We start from the raw sequence: 23,394 nt of genomic DNA, 5'->3' as shown, positions 1-23,394 counted from the left end.
TAAATCATTGGGACTAGGTGACTGATTCTACCACAGGGGATAAAAGAAAGAGTAGAAGGTGACAAAGAACTGAAGGGGATACAAATTTGAAATTAACCCTTTTATTTGAGTGTTAGTCATATGGGTGATTTTTTTCATTTAAAAAATATTTTTATTGTTATAATGTCATTTTAAATATTGTATATATTACAAAGAAAATTTGATAGGTGTGATATTTAGTGATATAATGTTTTTCTTAAGATAGAAGTCATGATGCTAACACATGTTTACTACAATAAGATTGTTATTATTACCCATATTTGACTGAATCTTAAGGCAAATCAGAATGCACTTCTCTGCTTTAATAGAGATAATACCTGTGAGTTACTCCCTCACCTACCCACATTTCATGTAATTGAGATACTGATTTTCACAGTAATATAGAAAAATGATATGACCATGTGAGGAAGAAAGAATGATCACTTACATATTTTGTTATTCCTGAGAAAAGAAAGAAAAATCCTCATATAAATATTTTCTGAACATTTTGCATAACTGTTTGCTGTTATAAGTCAAAAATTCTTGGTCTTTATCCACTACTTTTGGAGTACACAAAAATATATCCAAATAGAAAAACAGTGCTGGCAACCTTGTCTTAATTCATTTTACTGTTAACAACCAAAAAAAAAAAATCAGATCAAGAATAACACTTTTTAAAAATAGTTATTTTTTAAAATAGTTGCATTATATTTTTTTCTGTGTGGATATGTAATTCTTGTTGAAAAAGCTGTAGAATTCATAAAAATCACCTAAATTCACATACACAAAAATATGCACAAAATGGCAGAATGGACACAGTAACTTTTCTTTAAAAGAATAAAAATCAATACTATGACTGGAGTAAATATTATCCTGAATTTAGAGGTTACAGCTGGGAAACCAAATAAATATATACAAGAGAAGTAAGAGCTCTCTAAATTGACCTCCACTGTACTGAATATTCCCTCTGTTAAATTTTCAATGTCCCTCCTCTGCTTAACAATTAAACTAAATTTTCAACCAGTTTGGCTTTCAGCCTGAAAACCCACTAGCAACCAAAATAGCCTTATGCTTCAAACATGCATGATTCCCTGTATTTCCATGAAAATACACTGTTTCTCACACATTTGCTTATGTTATTTGTTTTCCTGAAAGTGAATTCCATTCCCACTCTTACTCCAGCAATCTCTACCCATAGACAGAGATTTCTGTTCTTTGAAGTTCAGCTGAAATGCCATTCACTCCTTGGTAACTTTCCAGATTAGCTGGACAAAGAGATGCATTCCTATTTTCTATTCTTACCACGTGGTTTGAACCATTCTTATCAAATCTGTCAAAGTTTTGCATTACAGACAGTCCTGCATTACCCATTCTACTCTATGGTAAGCCTCTTGAGGACATTGTGTGGTAAAACTTAAATTCCTTTCAACTTCCTAGTACAGCATTTCTGCTGAATGAGTGACTGAATGGAGTCATTCCTAAAAGTCATGGATTTTCAGTTATTAAAAGAAAAACTGAAACACTCTTTGAAAGCTGGTACTTATGAAGTAGTTCCTTAAAAGCTTATTTTAGACTAGTCATCTTTAATATTAATTCAAACACATAAACATGTATTTCCTCTCTTCTTATGCATGTTTTGGCTCTTTTGATACCTATTTCATCATACATACATTTGTATATGTGGCTTGAGGCACAGTTCTAAAAACATAATTGATTCTCACTATCTTTCAGCATTATTAATACTCAACTAAGATGAGGAATGGACACGTATGTCGGTTTTAAAAAATCAATTTGGTTTCTTTTAATGGAGGCAAATATTAACAGAGGAAAAAAACAGGTAAAGATTCCCTTTCACCACTCCATCTCAACACACACACACACACAAACACAGTTAAAAGTTAACTATTACAGTGGTTTTAACGATATGTACACATACTCTATGATATCTTTCCTTTGAATAAGTGGAGTTTAATTCTCCTCCCCTTGAGGAGGGCTAGATTTAATGACTTGCTCCTAATGAACAGAATGTGGTAAAAGTGATAGGATGTTACTGCCAAGGTTATATTATAATCATAGTCTCTCTCTCATCTTAATCTCTCTCTGTATGTCTGTTTGCCTGACTGTCTTTGTCTTTTCCTCTTTTTGGGTCTTGCTCTGGAGAAAGCCAGCTGCCATGTCATATGAGCTGCATTAAGGAGAGGCTCACATGATGAGGAGCTAAAGCTACATGACTGACTCTCTATTCCCTCTGAATATGCCAACAGATGTTCAGAAGCAGTTCTTCAAGCTCCTGAAGATGACTGCAGTCTCTACTCAAATCTTGACTATAAGCTCTGAGTCAGAATCACCCAGTTAAGCAACTCCTGAATTCCTGACCCTCAAAAACTGCATGAAATAACTGGTAATTTGGGGAAAATTTTTGTTACACAGCAATAGATAACTGTTATAACTAACAAGTCTTAAAATATTTTTTCTTTTCTCTCTAACCAATCATGTTTTTTTGGCATCTTTTCAAGAAATTGACTAGAAACCATGGTAGATTCAAGCCAAGAAAGCTATGAAGAAATTCATAAGGCATCAGTTTTGCGATTATTGTCTACATCTTAGCTGTATGACCTAAAAGTTTTTTCCTCAGTTTCATTATTCACTACACGAACAAAGCAGAACCTACCTAATAAAATATTAGAATTAAATAAGATATTAAACTAAAAGTGTTGGCATAGTCTTTGATAAGTTGTAATTGCTCAATAAATGTTAGCTTTATTATTATTATTCTGGTTTAAAAAGAAAAGCTAAAAGGTTGCCTGAATCTCACAGAGTAAAAACACACAGCTAGTATTCAGACACATATGTGTAAAGTTAATGAAAACAAACTCCTTCCCATACTGTCAGAAGTCACGCCACTTACAGGGCTAGTGAATGTCTTGAAAAGTAAATATGATCTATAACAGAAATTCAAACTGAATACTGTCCAAGTTCAAAGAAACTCTAAGAGTGTGTCACTTTTGAACCACACCAGAGACCTCAGACCATGCTACAGCACTATAGGGACATTAGAGCTACAAGGAATATGCTAGTACACAACTCTCAGATCACTAAATAAATCATTCCAAAGGGGACATCATACAACACTATGTGGCCATGAGCTTTATTACCTTGTAGCCACACAGGAATCACAGGTATAATGTACCACATATTTATTTTGTTTTTGAATATACTATTCAAATAAGGACTTTGGAAAAAGTAAATATTCTTCAAATAATATTTAACATTTTTTGTATGCAATAACAAACAGGAAAGGGAAAGAACAACTTCAACATGATAATAACTGATGCCTGTTGGATCTGAGAAATACAACACAGACCAAGTTTTAATCTCTCCCTCTGCACTTTTACACTTTAGGCAAAAGAAATGAGTCATATCAAATTTTACTCTCATGACAGAAGGAATCACATGCTGAGCTGTGTATCCCCTAAAAATGTTTGTATTAATTTCTCTTTACCTTATCTATCTTTGAACATTTCAAAGATCAGTTCCTCAGAAATAAGGCTATTACTTCATGAATGCAACTGTAGTTCAGAGATATATCCTTAAGCAAACCTCCTTTTCTGTTTAAATAAAGTAGTATACTTTGTACTCATTACTTTGTTAGGCAGAAAATTAACTCCCAACTTCTATTAAGAACATAAGTGTTCCAGTCAGCGATTTAATAAAGATAAACTTAAAACATTCCCATGGAGACTTCCGGGTAAGATGGCGGAAGAGTAAGACGCGGAGATCACCTTCCTCCCCACGGATACACCAGAAATACAGCTACACGTGGAACAACTCCTACAGAACACCTACTGAAGGCTGGCAGAAGACCCCAGACCTCCTAAAAGGCAAGAAACACCCCACATACCTGGGCAGGGCAAAGCAGAGAGATCCCCACACAGAGGATTGGTGCCGAGCGGCACTCACCAGCCCGAGAGGCTTGTCTGCTCGCCCGCCGGGGCGCACAGCGCTGGAAGCTGAGGCTCGGGCTTCGGTCAGAGCGCAGGGAAAGGACTGGGGCTGGCGGCGAGAACTCAGCCTGAAGGGGGCTAATGTGCCACAGCTAGCCGGCAGGGAGTCCGGGAAAACTCTGGAGCTGTCGAAGAGGCAAGAGACTTTTTCTTCCCTCTTGGTTGCCTGGTGCGCGAGGAGAGGGGATTAAGAGCGCTGCTTAAAGGGGCTCCACAGACGGGCGCGAGTCGCGACTGAAAGCGCGAAGCCCAGTGACGGGCGTGGGACGCTGGGGCTGCTGCTGTCGCCGCCAAGAAGCCTGTGTGCGAGCGCAGGTCACTGTCCACACCGCCCTTCCGGGAGCCTGTGCAGCCCGCCACTGCCGGGGTCCCGGGATCCAGGGGCGGCTTCCCTGGGAGAACGCACGGCACGCCTCGGGCTGGTGCAACGTCACGCCGACCTCTGCCGCTGCAGGCTCACCCCGCACTCCGTGCCCCTCCCTCCCGCCCAGCCTGAGTGAGCCAGAGTCCCCAAAGAGGCTGCTCCTTTAACCCTGTCCTGTCTGAGCGAAGAACAGACGCCCTCCGGCGACCTACGTGCAGAGGCAGGGCCAAATCCAAAGCTGAGACCCAGGAGCTGTGAGAACAAAGAAGAGAAAGGGAAACCTTTCCCAGCAGCCTCAGAAGTAGCGGATTAAAGCTCCACAATCAACTTGATGTACCCTGCATCTGTGGAATACATGAATAGACAACACATCATCCCAAATTGAGGAGCCCGGAGTCAGTGCTGTGCCTCTGAGGTGGGAGAGCCAACTTCAGGACACTGGTCCACAAGAGACCTCCCAGCTCCACATAATATCAAACGGCAAAAATCTTCCAGAGATCTCCATCTCAACACCAGCACCCAGCTTCACTCAACGACCAGCAAGCTACAGTGCTGGACACCCTATGCCAAACAACTAGCAAGACAGGAACACAACGCCACCCATTAGCAGAGAGGTGGCCTAAAGTCATAAAAAGTCCGCAGACACCCCAAAACACACCACCAGACGTGGACCTGCCCACCAGAAAGACAAGATCCAGCCTCATCCACCAGAACACAGGCACTAGTCCCCTCCACCAAGAAGCCTACACAACCCACTAAACCAACCTTAGCCACTGGGGACAGACACCAAAAACAACGGGAACTATGAACCTGCAGCCTGCAAAAAGCAGACCCCAAACACAGTAAGATAAGCAAAATGAGAAGACAGAAAAACACACAGCAGGAGAAGGAGCAAGATAAAAACCCACCAGATCTAACAAATGAGGAGGTAATAGGCAGTCTACCTGAAAAAGAATTCAGAATAATGATGGTAAAGATGATCCAAGATTCTATTTCCCAGATCCAAAATCTTGGAAATAGAATAGACAAAATGCAAGAAACAGTTAACAAGGACCTAGAAGAACTAAAGATGAATCAAGCATTGATTAAAAACACAATTCATGAAATAAAAAATACTCAAGATGGGATCAATAGCAGAATAACTGAGGCAGAAGAACGGATAAGTGAGGTGGAAGATAAAATAGTGGAAATAACTGCTGCAGAGCAAAATAAAGAAAAAAGAATGAAAAGAACAGAGGACAGTCTCAGAGACCTCTGGGACAACCTTAAATGCACCAACATTCGAATTATAGGGGTTCCAGAAGAAGAAGAGAAAAAGAAAGGGACTGAGAAAATATTTGAAGAGATTATAGTTGAAAACTTCCCTAATATGGGAAAGGAAATAGTTAATCAAGTCCAGGAGGCACAGAGAGTCCCATACAGAATAAATCCAAGGAGAAATACGCCAAGACACATATTAATCAAACTGTCAAAAATTAAACACAAAGAAATCATATTAAAAGCAGCAAGGCAAAAACAACAAATAACACACAAGGGAATCCCCATCAGGATAACAGCTGATCTGTCAGCAGAAACTCTACAAGCCAGAAGGGAGTGGCAGGACATAATTAAAGTGATGAAGGACAAAAACCTGCAACCAAGATTACTCTACCCAGCAAGGATCTCATTCAGATTTGATGGAGAAATTAAAACCTTCACAGACAAGCAAAAGCTGAGAGAGTTCAGCACCACCAAACCAGCTTTACAACAAATGCTAAAGGAACTTCTCTAGGCAAGAAACACAACAGAAGGAAAAGACCTACAATAACGAACCCAAAACAATTAAGGAAATGGGAATAGGAACATACATATCGATAATTACCTTAAATGTAAATGGACTAAATGCTCCCACCAAAAGATACAGATTGCCTGAATGGATACAAAAACAAGACCCATATATATGCTGTCTACAAGAGACCCACTTCAGACCTAGAGACACATACGGACTGAAAGTAAGGGGATGGAAAAAGATATTCCATGCAAATGGAAACCAAAAGAAAGCTGGAGTAGCAATTCTCATATCAGACAAAATAGACTTTAAAATAAAGACTACTAGAAGAGACAAAGAAGGACACTACCTAATGATCAAGGGATCGATCCAAGAAGAAGATATAACAATTGTAAATATTTATGCACCAAACATAGGAGCACCTCAGTACATAAGGCAAATACTAAAAGCCATAAAAGGAGAAATCGACAGTAACACACTCATAGTAGGGGACTTTAACACCCCACTTTCACCAATGGACAGATCATCCAAAATGAAAATAAATAAGGAAACACAAGTTTTAAATGATACATTAAACAAGATGGACTTAATTGATATTTATAGGACATTCCATCCAAAGACAACAGAATACACATTTTTCTCAAGTGCTCATGGAACATTCTCCAGGATAGATCATATCTTGGGTCACAAATCAAGCCTTGGTAAATTTAAGAAAATTGAAATTGTATCAAGTATCTTTTCCGACCACAATGCTATGAGACTAGACATCAATTACAGGAAAAGAGCTGTAAAAAATACAAACACATAAGAGGCAAAACAATACACTACTGAATAACGAAGTGATCACTGAAGAAATCAAAGGAGAAATTAAAAAATACCTAGAAACAAATGACAATGGAGACACGACGACCCAAAACCTATGGGATGCAGCAAAAGCAGTTCTAAGAGGGAAGTTTATAGCAATACAATCCCACCTTAAGAAACAGGAAACATCTCGAATAAACAACCTAACCTTGCACCTAAAGCAATTAGAGAAAGAAGAACAAAAACATCCCAAAGTTAGCAGAAGGAAAGAAATCATAAAAATCAGATCAGAAATAAATGAAAAAGAAATGAAGGAAATGATAGCAAAGATCAAAAAACTAAAAGCTGGTTCTTTGAGAAGGTGAACAAAATTGATAAACCATTAGCCAGACTCATCAAGAAAAAAAGGGAGAAGACCCAAATCAATAGAATTAGAAATGAAAAAGGAGAAGTAACAACTGACACTGCAGAAATACAAAAGATCATGAGAGATTACTATAAGCAACTCTATGCCAATAAAATGGACAACCTGGAAGAAATGGACAAATTCTTAGAAATGCACAACCTGCCAAGACTGAATCAGGAAGAAATAGAAAATATAAACAGACCAATCACAAGCACTGACATTGAAACTGTGATAAAAAATCTTCCAACAAACAAAAGCCCAGGACCAGATGGCTTCACAGGCGAATTCTATCAAACATTTAGAGAAGAGCTAACACCTATCCTTCTGAAACTCTTCCAAAATATAGCAGAGGGAGGAACACTCCCAAACTCATTCTACGAGGCCACCACCACCTTGATACCAAAACCAGACAAGGATGTCACAAAGAAAGAAAACTACAGGCCAATATCACTGATGAACATAGATGCAAAAATCCTCCACAAAATACTAGCAAACAGAATCCAACTGCACATTAAAAGGATCATACACCATGATCAAGTGGGGTTTATTCCAGGAATGCAAGGATTCTTCAATATACGCAAATCAATCAACGTGATACACCATATTAACAAATTGAAGGAGAAAAACCATATGATCATCTCAATAGATGCAGAGAAAGCTTTCGACAAAATTCAACACCCATTTATGATAAAAACCCTACAGAAAGTAGGCATAGAGGGATCTTTCCTCAACATAATAAAGGCCATATATGACAAAGCCACAGCCAGCATCGTCCTCAATGGTGAAAAACTGAAACCATTTCCACTAAGATCAGGAACAAGTCAAGGTTGCCCACTCTCACCACTCTTATTCAACATAGTTTTGGAAGTTTTAGCCACAGCAATCAGAGAAGAAAAGGAAATAAAAGGAATCCAAATTGGAAAAGAAGAAGTAAAGCTGTCACTGTTTGCAGATGACATGATACTATACATAGAGAATCCTAAAGATGCTACCAGAAAACTACTAGAGTTAATCAATGAATTTGGTAAAGTTGCAGGATACAAAATTAATGCACAGAAATCTCTGGCATTCCTATATACTAATGATGAAAAATCTGAAAGTGAAATCAAGGAAACACTCCCATTTACCATTGCAACTAAAAGAATAAAATATCTAGGAATAAACTTACCTAAGGAGACAAAAGACCTGTATGCAGAAAATTATAAGACACTGATGAAAGAAATTAAAGATGATACAAATAGATGGAGAGATGTACCATGTTCTTGGATTGGATGAATCCACATTGTGAAAATGACTCTACTACCCAAAGCAATCTACAGATTCATTGCAATCCCTATCAAACTACCCCTGGCATTTTTCACAGAACTAGAGGAAAAATTTCGCAATTTGTATTGAAACACAAAAGACCCCGAATAGCCAAAGCAATCTTGAGAACGAAAAATGGAGCTGGAGGCATCAGGCTCCCTGACTTCAGACTATACTACAAAGCTACAGTAATCAAGACAGTATGGTACTGGCACAAAAACAGAAAGATAGATCAATGGAACAGGATAGAAAGCCCAGAGATAAACCCACGGACATATGGTCACCTTATCTTTGATAAAGGAGGCAGGAATGTACAGTGGAGAAAGGACAGTCTCTTCAATAAGTGGTGCTGGGAAAACTGGATAGGGACATGTAAAAGTATGAGATTAGATCACTCCCTAACACCATACACAAAAATAAGCTCAAAATGGATTAAAGACCTAAATGTAAGGCCAGACACTATCAAACTCTTAGAGGAAAACATAGGCAGAACACTCTATGACATAAATCACAGCAAGATCCTTTTTGACCCACCTCCTAGAGAAATGTAAATAAAGACAAAAGTAAACACATGGGACCTAATGAAACTTCAAAGCTTTTGCACAGCCAAGGAAACCATAAACAAGACCAAAAGACAACCCTCAGAATGGGAGAAAATATTTGCAAATGAAGCAACTGACAAAGGATTAATCTCCAAAATTTATAAGCAGCTCATGCAGCTCAATAACAAAAAAACAAACAACCCAATCCAAAAATGGGCAGAAGACCTAAATAGACATTTCTCCACAGAAGATATACAGACTGCCAACAAACACATGAAAGGATGCTCAACATCTTTACTCATTAGAGAAATGCAAATCAAAACTACAATGAGATATCATCTCACACCAGTCAGAATGGCCATCATCAAAAAATCTAGAAACAATAAATGCTGGAGAGGGTGTGGAAAAAAGGGAACCCTCTTGCACTGCTGGTGGGAATGTGAATTGGTACAGCCGCTATGGAGAACGGTATGGAGGTTCCTTAAAAAACTACAAATAGAACTACCATATGACCCAGCAATCCCACTACTGGGCATATACCCTGAGAAAACCATAATTCAAAAAGAGACATGTACCAAAATGTTCATAGCAGCCCTATTTACAATAGCCCGGAGATGGAAACAACCTAAGTGTCCATCATCGGATGAATGGATAAAGAAGATGTGGCACATATATACAATGGAATATTACTCAGCCATAAAAAGAAATGAAATTGAGCTATTTGTAATGAGGTGGATAGACCTAGAGTCTGTCATACAGAGTGAAGTAAGTCAGAAAGAGAAAGACAAATACTGTATGCTAACACATATATATGGAATTTAAGAAAAGAAAATGTCATGAAGAACATAGGGGTAAGACAGGAATAAAGACACAGACCTACTAGAGAATGGACTTGAGGATATGGGGGGGGGAAGGGTAAGCTGTGACAAAGTGAAAGAGCGGCATGGACATATATACACTACCAAACGTAAGGTAGATAGCTAGTGGGAAGCAGCTGCATAGCACAGGGAGATCAGCTCAGTGCTTTGTGACCGCCTGGAGGGGTGGGATAGGGAGGGTGGGAGGGAGACGCAAAAGGGAGGGGATATGGAAACATATGTATATGTATAACTGATTAAATTTGTTATAAAGCAAAAAAAAAAAAAAAAAAGATTCCCATGAAGGAAATAAACAACTCCAAAACTATAAGAAGTACATGACAGAAAATACAATAATTTCTCACCATATCTTTTTTCTAGTTTGGTGAAAGAAAGGGAGTAGAGTTGAAAGGATTGGTAGGATTGTGTAAAAATAAAAAACGATCATGAAAAAAAGGGATTATTATATAAGGATCCCTATGGCATTGGGTTACACCAGAGATTTACCTGGAGCCTCTAACTGTCACAGTTCTAGGAATTTGTTGAGTTGTTTTTTTCAAGCCCTCTCAACTCAAGATTATATGCAAGATCACTGCTTGCTGTTTACATACTCATTCAGGAAACAGTAAATAAGGTTAAAGGTAACAAATTGCAGTCAAGATAACTAGAACCTATCCACTGATAATCCATAGCCTCTTGTGGACATGAATGAAGGCCTTTGGCAAAACCAGGCTCCCAAACTGCCTACTTAAAAGGTCAAAGACATGCAGGCTCTTCTAGCTTCTTTCTCTATTAAAGTCCTGCCCATTCTCACTTTCTTGCTTAAGTCTCACCTCCACCCACTGAAGTTTTATTTGACTATTGTTCTTGAACATCAAGTTTATTCATAGCCTATATTAATGCATTAGCAGTTTATTAAATATGTTATTTGTTCACTGTTTTATTATTTGTTTTTCCTCTTCCAATAAAAATATAAAGAATCTATTTATGTTTTCTACAAGTTTGTATTTGTAGTATTTTGTGAAACCATTTTAAAGCTTTATTTGATAATCTGGGAAATTAACTTGTTCCACTAAGATATAAGATTTTAAATGTAGAGTCACACTTATTATGGCCTTGTGACACTGAAGAAGATTTTGAAACTTTACATGATAAAAATAGGCATAAAGTGAAGCTTTAAAGTTCAGATTAGAAAAATGGTATACAGTGAGCCAGAAAGCTCAAGACAATGTAGCGACTGGTTAGATTTCTCTGGAAGACAGATGAGACAGGTTAGTCCTTTCACTAAATGACAATGGATCTCAGTGTTCAAACCTGTAATATCAGTTAATGAAGATAAATAGACTGTCACAGATGGAGCAGCTACTCAAGATAGTAGCTAACCTAGTTACCAAACTTATATACAAAAAATCAATCATTTTCCAATATACCACCAATATAAAGGTAGGAATATGGAGAGGCAGACCATTTATAGAAGCGACAAAAATATAGAATATCTATAAGTTGATTGAACAAGACATGTTTTGAAACTATATGAAGTATCAAAACATTTAATGAGACCTAAAAGGAAGCTTGGATAAATGAAGAAATATGTATGTACCTGCGCAGGAAGGCATAAGATGACAATCTCTCAAAATCACTTTACAAAAGGAATGCAAATCCAATAAAAATTCCCATGGAATTTTTCCTTAGAATTGGAAAAAAACAATATAAAACTTATATAATGGCAAAACAAACCAAAAAAAGACAGTTGTTTGGTAAAGAAGAGCAACCAGGGTAGACTTGCACTTTCTCATTTTCAAATATCCCCAAGTATTCGAGCAAGAATTCAATGTGTTAATAAAACTAGAATATAGAGTTTTATCAGTGGAACAGGACATTTAGCTTGGACACAGACTCAAGTATAAATATGTATATAGCAAATGGTAAATGTGGTATTTTAAGTGAGTAGATAAAGAATGAAAAGCGTTGAAATAGTTAGGTGGTTATTTGGAAAAAAATCAGTTGGACTTCTACTTGGATGCTATTGGGTCCTTTATAAATCTACCCAGAGCTCAGAGGGCCACCAATATTTTTGCTTATTGGTCTCGGGTATATTAGCTTTTCTTTTGGATATATTTATTCTCCAAGTAAAAAGCTAAATATGGCATGTAACTTCCCTTGTTTTCCAATTAAAGCTCCATCTATTTCTCTGATAACATTAGACTATGTATTTTAAAATGTATGAACTTCCTTGTCTAGAATGTTGCATATGTACCATTCATCTTTTGATTTTAGCATTTAATTATTTTAGCATTTAATTATCATCTACTTCTGACTATAATTTCTTACATACTTTCTTCTTATATTACCCTAGGCTCTGGGCACCTATTCGTTCACTTTCAAAATTGAAAGTAACTTTATCAGAGAAGCTGGAAGTCTCCAGCCTTTGCTCATCCACAGCCAAATTCTGAAGAGTTTAATTGTTTCAAAGAGCAAATTTATCTAACAACAGAAATTTTTTGTGCCATGATACAGCTTAGAATTACATGTTTGTAATACGTTCAATATGAAGCCACATAAACCTCAAAAAATTTCAAACAAAAATCACTTGGCTTAAGTCTCACTAAATTTATGATATTAATAAAGCAACTAAGCACTTTGTGACTCAGTTTCCACTTTTTTGAAATAAGTATATTTTCATTTGCCTAACGTTTCTCACTAGGATGTTACAAAAAATAAATGAAATAATGTGTATTAAAGGATGTTGAAAACTCTAAGGCACTATATAAATGTTAGCTGGCACTTATTGTTAATTCTCATTCCCTTTTTGGTCAAAGCTACTCTAGCCTTAAACTAACAGGAAAGAAGACACATTGGACTTTGGTAACTTGGCTCAGGGAAGTAAGTCAGTGGTCAGGTAGTTTGACAGGGCTGTGGCAATAGAAAAAACTAATGATACGGTTGCCAAGTGGGTGCCAATCCAAGTTCTGAGCCTGCTTTGACTTCACTGTGAGCTTCTGTCCCTTACCTTCTTAACTACCACCTTGTTGATGTTCTTTGCCTGAACTAATACCCACCCCATGGTCTGTACCCTACCCATAATCTCACCTTTAAATTACCCCCAAAGTCATACTCACATGAACTGGGTCAGGTGATCTCAGTTCTGCCCCCTCCTTCCCCAGACAGAGATGGCAAGTTCCTCTGCCCAGGATTCTCACTCTATAAGTCAGCAAGTACTTCAGAATCCTTCAGGAGACCTGGGTCTCCTAGCGGACGCTGTCCTCCATGACTTAATGAAGCAGACTTTCCAAGGACCTGGGATTCCCCTTTGCGAGGCTGGGCAAAAGTCTGGCCAAGTTTGAAAGAAATTCTAAGGCTTAGGCCTGACAGAGGGTTTCTCTGCTATAGAGCCAAATTTGCAACCTCAAGATATTTCTCTCCTATTTTCCATGCCCTGAATCTCTGTCTCCCATTCCCTAAACACATTACACTAAAGATCATCTTAAAGAGCAAATGGGATGTCAAATAAGCTTTTTGGAAAATGTTTTCCTATGCTTGCTCTGAAGTCTAAGAATATATTTTTCATTTTATTTTTAATGAATACTTGAAAGGATTGTAATGAAACTATAGTGAAGAATGAAAGTGCCTGACTTCTATAAGCCTAAGAGGGTGTTTCTTCCATGAGCTTAAGAGGGTTTCACTATTCCATACACGGTAGTATTTCAGCACCTATACTCTGCCTGGAATAAGGGAAATTTATAATGATAAATCCAATATAAAAATAGTAATTAATGATGTTTTCCCCAGATAGGAATTCTGAGACCTGTTGCTATTTCTTCTTTATAATAAGACTTCTCATAAATGAAATGATTATAATTTTTAACTAGTGAAAGAATTATGGAGCCCTGGGAGGCCCAGATGCTAAATGTAAGGAAATAAGGATAGAGTAGAGATAGAAAGTTTGAAATGAAGACATCTACAGATGTCAGGGAGACAAACAACTTGGATCCCAAAGGCAGATTTAAGAAGCAAGGGAGAGACAGATGCTCAGCAATGCTAGGACTCAAGTCTATTTTTTCTTAAAATCATTGACGATGTATTGGAGGATGTGCTTATTTGAAAAATAGCTTTTAGGAGAAAACTAAATAGTATAAATATGCACTTTATATATAGATGTAGCTTCACTCAGCAATGTGACCATCACACCCTAAATAATTATGTTAAGAACACCATTCTTCATTTTAGATTATTATAATCTCCTTTTAAGCCTTACTAATAAGCCTTAAGGATATCCCATTTAAATTTTAGCTTAAGCATCAGAATTCTACATGTGCTTTGAGATTACAAGCACATCACATACTGATGGTATAAGTTACTTATCACCCCACTATAGAAAGAAGAAAAACAAATTGACAAATCCAATTTGCGTGTGTGTGTGTGTGTGTGTGTAATTCAAATTCAGGAAGTTCTGGTTTTAGCTACATTCAAGGCTTTCAAGACCATTTGAAACTTGACCTGTGGTGCTTGTTCTAAAAAGATAAGCAAAGTAAAATAATCCAGGTAACTCTTTAAGGATGTATTGAAGGGCTGGGGTTAAAGGAGGAGGAGGAAGAAGGGAAAATAATGTTAACAGATTATATCTGTCCTGAATTACCTCCTGGAATTTAAGTTAAGCAGATGGAACCCATTTTGTCCATTCTCTCACGCAGCAGGCAAATGTATTGCCAGTGAAGATAGACCACAAATGTCTTGCATTTTATTTTTCTTAAAAACTTAGAACAGTCAGCCCTTCCTACTGAGACAGGACTTTTCATCTGGGTAAAACTATATAAGGACTCTCAAAAGAGTCTCAGTCAGAAGGGTTCTTTGTGCTAGACAGTATGGAGAAAATGTCAGTTTAACAGTGGCTTGAAAAATGTCAAAACTCCTGTGTTTCACTCATTTTGAGATATCATGCAAGTAACCTTTCTAATTTTATTTTTGACTATTTCTGATTTTCTTTCTTTTTTTTTTAAATCAAGGAGCTTATCCTTGATTAAGTAGAAATTTGAAAGCTTCCTAAATGAACTTAGGAACTATTTTTCTTTTAAGAGCAAAATTATTTAGCCTTTGGAGCTGTATGAATATCTACTTCATCAATTATTTAGCCAATCAATACATTTTTATTGAGTTCATTTTAATTGCAGGTTCATTTCAATTGCTAGACTCTGGGTATTCAAAAAAGACACTGCCTTTCTCCCTCCTTATAGACAGCAAATAAACAAAAAATATATATAGTTACTCATGCTAATAATTGCCAGCAAGGAAATGAGTTACTCTAAAAAGACAGCCTCTCTTAGATAAGATGGTCAGAGAAGACCTTTATGAGAACATTGTATTTAAGATAAGATCTAAACAAAGAGAAGCCAGCCATATCAAGCAGAGGTTTTAAAAATTACCATTTCTGGAGATAAGGTCCCAAGGGATAAAATTTTATACAGTTTCCAAATGTTCCTGAAGAGGTCAAGATAAAATGTATTTAGATTTCATTTTCCTGTTTTCTTTTTCTGAGATTTGTTGTTTGGATATAGGAGATCCTAGACTGATATTCCATTTTTTCATCTACTATTTTGCTTTACTTTTTGGCAGACTTTTTAAACTTTATTTTCCAAAATTCTGTTGTCTTTATTTCTGCTCTCTTGTTTAAATTTCCAAAAGCACTTTCTTATTTTCTGGTTTCCCACTGTTTGTCATACTATTCTTGCTTCATGGATGCTATATCTTCTCTTATCTCTTGAAAGAGGCTGAGGACATTACCTTGAAGTTTTCATCTTCCTGCATAGAATGCTGTCTTAGTCCCTCCCTCCCTCCTTCTTTTTCAGTTTGTTTTGGACTCTTTCTTTCCTGTAAGAAGTTTGATGACACTTGGCTGACTGCATATTTAGGGAAGGGATAAAAACAAGCTGATTATACAATGGAAGGAGAGATCAGGCCAAGCTCCATTACTGGAGGATTCGTAGGACTTTTCTCTTGTATTGGTTAGACTTCTCAGAGACAACCTCTTCTTTCTGTCAGGAGGATATATGTCTGGTTGCCACACTTGGAGTTAAGTTATGGAAAAGAGCTGGATGTCTTTTCATGCACTATATAAACTTTTATTTAATCCCTCAGCTATCACTGACACCACCTCAGGGCTCTCTTTTACCTTTTCAGAGAACAAGAGTATGTTTTCTACCTGGATTGATAAAGACGCAGTTGCTTATCTGGGTAGAGAAGAACAGGGGATCGGGAGAATCTAACTGCTTCCTACTCAAATTTCGAATAGGTCACCTTGTTTTAGCCCTACTATTCCCCTTGTTTCCCAGTGGCTACTAGTGACACCAATTCCTGAGCCTTTCTACAACTCAAGTTGGTGGTTTTCTCCTTTTGCTCAGTCCAGGTCAAGCAGTCAAATATCTCAGGTCTTCTATCAACTATTGGTTGCCCATTTGCTTTTCAGTTTCCAAATTTTGCTGCTATAAATTTCCCCATTAAAAATCTAATTTCAGTCTTTTTCATGGAGCTTCAAGAGCAAGCTGAACTACTTGTATGTGTTAATCTGTGGTGTCTTTATCCAGAAATTCTGTATATTCTTTAATTTTTTAAATTTCTTGTTATGCACTCTATATGTTAAAATGTCTTTTTTGAATTACTGATAGTGGAAATCTTAATTCTCATCTCTCTTGACCTCTTCATAGAAGTCAACACTATTGTCCACCTCCTACTTTATGAAACTCTCTTCTTCAACTCTGGACACTATACTCTCCTGTCTTTCCTCCTACCTTTCTTCCCATTCCATCTCAGACACTCTTGCTAGCTCTTTCCCCTCTACTCACCATTAAAGCTGAAGTTCCTTAAAGCTCAGTGTTAGGTTCCCTCCTCTTTTTACTTTATAGTCTCTCTTCAGATGACATATCACTCAAGTTCTTTGCCTAACCACAAACAGTTCACATATTGTATATCTCCAGTCTAGACTTCATTTCTCAGGTCTAGAGCTATGTATCCAATGGCTTATTTGACTTTCCTTAGATGTGTCAAATGTAGTTTAGATCCAATATGTCTAAAAAATAACTTATGATCTTATCTCATTAAACTTGGTCCTCTTTTAGCATTCTCTGTCTAGATAGTGCCACTGTCCAGGAGCACAAGCTGAAAACTAAGATTTATTCTTGAGAATTCCTTCCCTCCCAGTCTGCATATTCAATCCTTCTCCAAATTCTATTGACGGGATCTCAAATATATATACAATTCACTTATGTTTCTCCATTTGTTCTGCCAGTACTGCCAAACTACCAACACTTCTCATCTGGATTAGTGAGCTAGCCTCCTACTCATCTTCTTAATTCTATTCTTCCACAATCTCCACCCTAATCCCAAGCTAATTCTTACACAGTCTTTTCAAAAGATTACATGAGTTTTCATACCTCTTTTTAAAATGGCTAATTTATTTGCATTAAGGATACAAGTCTAAATCTTTAGGTTTACCAGCAACATTGTGAAAAATGCGACCCCTCCCTACAACACCAGTTTTACCTCACACATTGCCACTCTTGGATTTTCTCTATTTTAGCCTTATTGGCCATCTTCAATTCCTAGAATGCCCTGTGTCCCTCCTGACAGAGGGCATTTGTACCTGGTGTTACTTGTATCTGGTTCTCCTTGACCTAGTTATAACTATTTTTTTATTCAAATTGCTCAGATGTCATCTCCTCCAGCATGAATAAGGTATTCTATCTTGTAATTCTGTTGTGCTATGTTGTAATCACTTATTTACACACTTATCTCCCCATCAGAATAAGAGCCATTTGAACAGTTCTTTGTATCCTTAGCATGAAGCACAGTATCTGGCATCTGGTAAGTTTTTTGTAATTGCATTGTGAATGAATAAAATAGCTCATTTATATCAAAAAATAACTTATCAGTGATAAAAACAAATCTATACTTCTATGATACATTAGGAACTAGTTATGATTTTCAAGAGAAAGATAATTTTGAAGAGATTTTATAGACAATAATCAAATTTCCTTACTCTTTTTGTTTTTCCCATTGCCTTCAGGATGGAAAGATTTAAATCTTCAAGTGCTGTTAGTACATTCTCATACTCGCCCAAATGCTGAGAAAAATATTCTGAAAAGTAAAGATATTGAAATAAATACATGTTTGCCTTTAGGTAATGATAAAACAAAATATCAGATGAAGATTTACACAATAAATGAATAAAACTGACAAATTTTCAAATGAGACTAACTAAAGAGTCAATATACTTTCATTAAAAAAGAAAAAAAAAACCTGGAGGGTTACCATTATTCTTTTTATCTTACAAAAATAGGGAAAAAATGCAGCTGGATTTACATACACAACTGATTCAATAAAAAGTTGTTCCGAGAGACCTTCAAGATGACAGAGAAGTAAGACATGGAGACCACCTTCCTCCGCACAAATACATCAAAAATACATCTACATGTGGAACAACTCCTACAGAACACCTACTGAACACCGGCAGAAGACTTCAGACTTCCCAAAACACAAGAAACTACCCATGTACCTGGGTAGGGCAAAAGAAAAAAGAGAAAATAGAGACAAAAGAATAGGGATGGGACCTACACCTCTGGGAGGGAGCTGTGAAGGAGGAAAAGTTTCCACACACTAGGAAGCCCCTTCATGGGCAGAGTTAGGGGTGGTGGGGGAGAAGCTTTGGAGCCACGGAGAAGAGCACAGCAATAGGGGTGCAGAGGGCAAAAAGGAGAGATTCCCGCACAGAAGACCAGTGCCGACCAGCATTCACCAGCCTGAGAAACTTGTCTGCTCACCTGTCGGGGCGGGTGGGGTCTGGGAGCTGAGGCTCTGGCTTTGGAGGTCAGATCCCAGGGAGAGGACTGGGATTGGCTGTGTGAACCCAGCCTGAAGGGGGCTAGTGAACCACAGCTAGCCGGGATGGATTCCGGGAAGAAGTCTGAAACTGCCTAAGAAGGAAGAGACCATTGTTTCAGGATGCGTGAGGAGAGGGGATTCAGAGCACTGCCTAAATGAACTCCAGAGACGGGTGCGAGCTGCGGCTATCAGTGCAGACCTCAGAGATGGATATGAAACGCTAAAGCTTCTGCTGCAGCCACCAAGAAGCCTGGGTGGAAGCACAGGTCACTAACCACACCTTCCCTCCCAGGAGCCTGTGCAGCCTGCCACTGCCAGGGTCCCATGATTCAGGGACAATTTCTCTGGGAGAACACATGGCGTGCCTCAGGCTGTTGCAACATCACGTCGGCCTCTGCCACCACAGGTTCGCCCCACAGTCCATACCCCTCCTTCCCACCCCAGCTTGAGTGAGCCAGAGCCCCTTAATCAGCCACTCCTTTAACCCCATCCTCTCTGAGTGAAGAACAGATGCCCTCAGGCGACCTCCACACAGAGAAGGGGCCAAATCCAAAGCTGAACACCAGGAGCTGTTCGAACAAAGAAGAGAAAGGGAAATCTCTCCCAGCAACCTCAGGAGCAGTGGATGAAATCTCCACAGTCAATTCGATGTGCCCTGCATCTCTGGAATACCTGAATAGACAACGAGTCATCCCAAAATTGAGGCAGTGGACTTTCGGAGCAACTGTAGACTTGGGGTTTTCTTTCTGTCTCTCAATTTTTTCTGGTTTTATGTTTATCTTAGTTTGGTATCTAGACTTTATTATCATTGGTAGATTTATTTGTTGATTAGGTTGCACTCTTCCTTTTTTTAAGATATATATATATATATATATATATATATATATATATTTTTTTTTTTTTCTTTTTCCTCTTTCTCTTTTAAAAAATTTTTTTTGTGGTATGAGGGCCTCTCATTGCCATGGCCTCTCCCATTGTGGAGCACAGGCTCTGGACACATAGGCTTAGTGGTCATGGCTCACGGGCCCAGCCGCTCCGTGGCATGTGGGATCTTCCTGGACCAGGGCACGAACCCATGTCCCATGCATTGGCAGGTGAACTCTCAACCAATACACCACCAGGGAAGCAATCCTCTTTCTCTTTTTGAGTGTGTATGTGTTTGCTTCTTTGTGTGATTTTGTCTGAATAGCTTTGATTTTACCATTTGTCCTAGGGTCTGTCTGTCCTTTTATTTTTATTTTTTAGTATAGATTTTAGCACTTGTTCTCACTGGTGGATTTGTTTTTTGGTTTGGTTTCTCTCTTCTTTCTTTGTTTCTTTCCTTTTTTATTACTTTTTCATTTTTAATATTTTAATATTTTTTTAATAAATTTCTTTCTTTCTTTCTCTCTTTCTTCCTTTCTTTCTCTCTTCTGAGCTGTGGGGCTGACAGAGTCTTGGTGCCCCACTAGGGTGTCAAGCCTGTGCCTCTGAGGTGAGAGAGTTGAGTTCAGGATACTGGTCCACCAGAGACCTCCTGGCTCCACATAATATCAAATGGCAAAAGCTCTCCAAGATATCTCCATCTCAGTGCTAAGACCCAGCTCCACCCAATGACCAGCAAACTACAGTGCTCGACACCCTATGCCACACAACTAGCAAGACAGGAACACAACCTCAGACATTAGCAGAGAGGCTGCCTAAAATTATAAAAAAGTCACAGACAAACCAAAACACATCACCGGACGTGGTCCTGCCCACCAGAATGACAAGACCCAGCCTCAGCCACCAGAACAAAGGCACCAGTCCCCTCCACCGGGAAGCCTACAGAACCCAATGAACCAATCTTAGAAACTGGGGGCAGACACCAAAAACAATAGGAACTACAAACCTGCACCCTATGAAAAGGAGAACCCAAACATAGTAGGTTAAGCAAAATGAAAAGACAGAGAAACATACAGCAGATGAGGAGCAAGGTAAAAACCCACCACACCAAACAAATGAAGAGGAAATAAGCAGTCTACCTGAAAAATAATTCAGAGTACTGATAGTAAAGGTGGTCCAAAATCTTGGAAGTAGAATGGAGAAAATATGAGAAACATTTTACAAGGACCCAGAAGAACTAAAGAGCAAACAAACAATGATGAAAAGCACAATAAATGAAATTTAAAATTCTCTAAAAGAAATCAATAGCAGAATAACTGAGGCAGAAGAACGTATAAGTGACCTGGAAGATAAAATAGTGGAAATAAATACCTCAGAGCAAAATAAAGAAAAAAGAAAAGATGTGAGGACAGTCTCACAGAACTCTGGAACAATATTAAATGTAACAACATTCAAATTATAGGGCTTCCAGAGGAAGAAGAGAGAAACTAAGGGAATGACAAAATATTTGAAGAGATTATAGTTGAAAACTTCCATAATATGGGAAAGGAAATAGTCAACCAAGTCCAGGAAGTGCAGAGCGTCCCACATAGGATAAATCCAAGGAGAAACATGCTAACACATGCATTAATCAAACTAACAAAAATTAAATACAAAAAAAAACTATTAAAAGAGCAAGGGAAAAACAACAAATAACACACAAGGGAATCCCCATAAGGTAAACAGCTGATCTTTCAGTAAAAACTCTGTAAGCAAGAAAGGAGTGGCAGGACATATTTAAAGTGATGAAAGGGAAAAAACTACAACCAAGATTACTCTACCCAGCAAGGATCTCATTCAGATTCGATGGAGAAATTAAAACCTTTACAGACAAGCAAAAGCTAAGAGAATTCAGCACCACAAAACCAGATTTACAACAAATGCTAAAGGAACTTCTCGAGGCAGAAAACACAAGAGAAGGAAAAGACTGACAATAACAAACCCGAAACAATTAAGAAAATGGTAATAGGAACATATATCAATAACTACCTTAAATGTAAATGGATTAAATGCTCCAACTGAAAGACATAGACTGGGTGAATGGATACAAAAACGAGATCCATATGTACGTTGTCTACAAGAGACCTATTTCAGATCTAGGGACACATACAGACTGAAAGTGAGGAGATGGAAAAAGATATTCCATGCAAATGGAAATCAAAACAAAGCTGGAATAGTAATTTTCATATCAGTCAAAATAGACTTTAAAATAGAGACTATTACAAGAGACAAAGAAGGACACTACATAATGATCAAGGGATCAATCCAAGAAGAAGATAAAACAAGTGTAAATATTTATGCACCTAACATAGGTGTGCCTTAATACATAAGGCAAATGCTAACAGCCATAACAGGGGAAATTGACAGTAACACAACTGTATTATGGGACTTTAACACCCAACTTTCACCAATGGACAGATCATCCAAACTGAAAATAAATAAGGAAACACAAGCTTTAAATGATACATTAAACAAGATGGACTTAATTGATATTTATAGGACATTCCATCCAAAAACAACAGAATACACATTCTTCTCAAGTGCTCATGGAACATTCTCCAGGAAAGATCATATCTTGGGTCAGAAATCAAGCCTTGGTAAATTTAAGAAATTTATAATCATATCAAGTATCTTTTCCAAACACAAAGATATAAGACTAAATGCTAATTACAGAATATAATCTGCAAAAATTACAAACACATAGAGGATAAAAAATACACTACTAAATAACTGAGATCAATGAAGAAATCAAAGAGGAAATCATAAAATAACTAGAAACAAATGACAATGAAAACACGATGACCCAAAACCTACGGGATGCAGCAAAAGCAGTTCTAAGAGAGAAGATTATAGCTATACAATCCTAACACAAGAAACAAGAAACATCTCAAATAAAAAAACATAATCTTGGGCTTCCCTGGTGGTACAGTGGTTGAGAGTCCGCCTACCGATGAAGGGGACACAGCTTCTTTCCCAGGTCTGGGAAGATCCCACATCCACGGAGCAGCTGGGCCTGTGAGCCATGGCCACTGAGCCTGCGCACCAGAAGCCTGTGCTACACAATGGGAGAGGCCACAACAGTGAGAGGCCCACATACCACAAAAAAAAAAAAAAAAAAGAAAAAAACATAACCTTACACCTATAGCAATTAGAGAAAAGGAACAAAATTACCCTAAATTTAGCAGAAGGAAAGAAATCATTATGATCAGATCAGAAATAAATGAGAAAGAAATGAAGGAAATGACAACAAAGATCAATAAAACTAAAAGCTGGTTCTTTGAGAAGATAAACAAAATTGATAAACCATTAGCCAGACTCATCAAGAAAAAAAGGGAGAAGACAAATCAACACAATTAGAAATGAAAAAGGAGAAGTAACAACTGACACTGCAGAAATACAAAGGATCATGAGAGATTACTACAAGCAACTATATGGAAATAAAATGGACAACCTGGAAGAAATGGACAAATTCTTAGAAAAGCAAAACCTTCCAAAACTGTACCAGGAAGAAATAGAAAATATAAACAGACCAATCACAAGCAGTGAAATTGA

At 37.8% G+C, this 23,394-nt stretch overlaps 1 protein-coding gene across 1 annotated transcript in view; it reads right to left on the bottom strand.

Annotated features, from left to right (window-relative positions):
* NECAB1 (N-terminal EF-hand calcium binding protein 1) overlaps positions 1–23,394 on the bottom strand; it is a 280,254-nt gene that overhangs the window by 114,995 nt on the left and 141,865 nt on the right. The window contains exon 5 of the mRNA XM_081258474.1: positions 18,098–18,195. Within this exon, the coding sequence (XP_081114600.1) occupies positions 18,098–18,195 (98 nt within the window). The remainder of the gene's footprint in view (positions 1–18,097; positions 18,196–23,394) is intronic.

Source organism: Mesoplodon bidens (assembly GCF_964165515.1).
Source record: "Mesoplodon bidens genome assembly, chromosome: 16".
In the NCBI taxonomy this organism is placed as follows: Eukaryota; Metazoa; Chordata; class Mammalia; order Artiodactyla; family Ziphiidae; genus Mesoplodon; species Mesoplodon bidens.
Note: the sequence above shows the minus strand (reverse complement) of the source record. Positions and strands in the feature narration are given on the sequence as shown.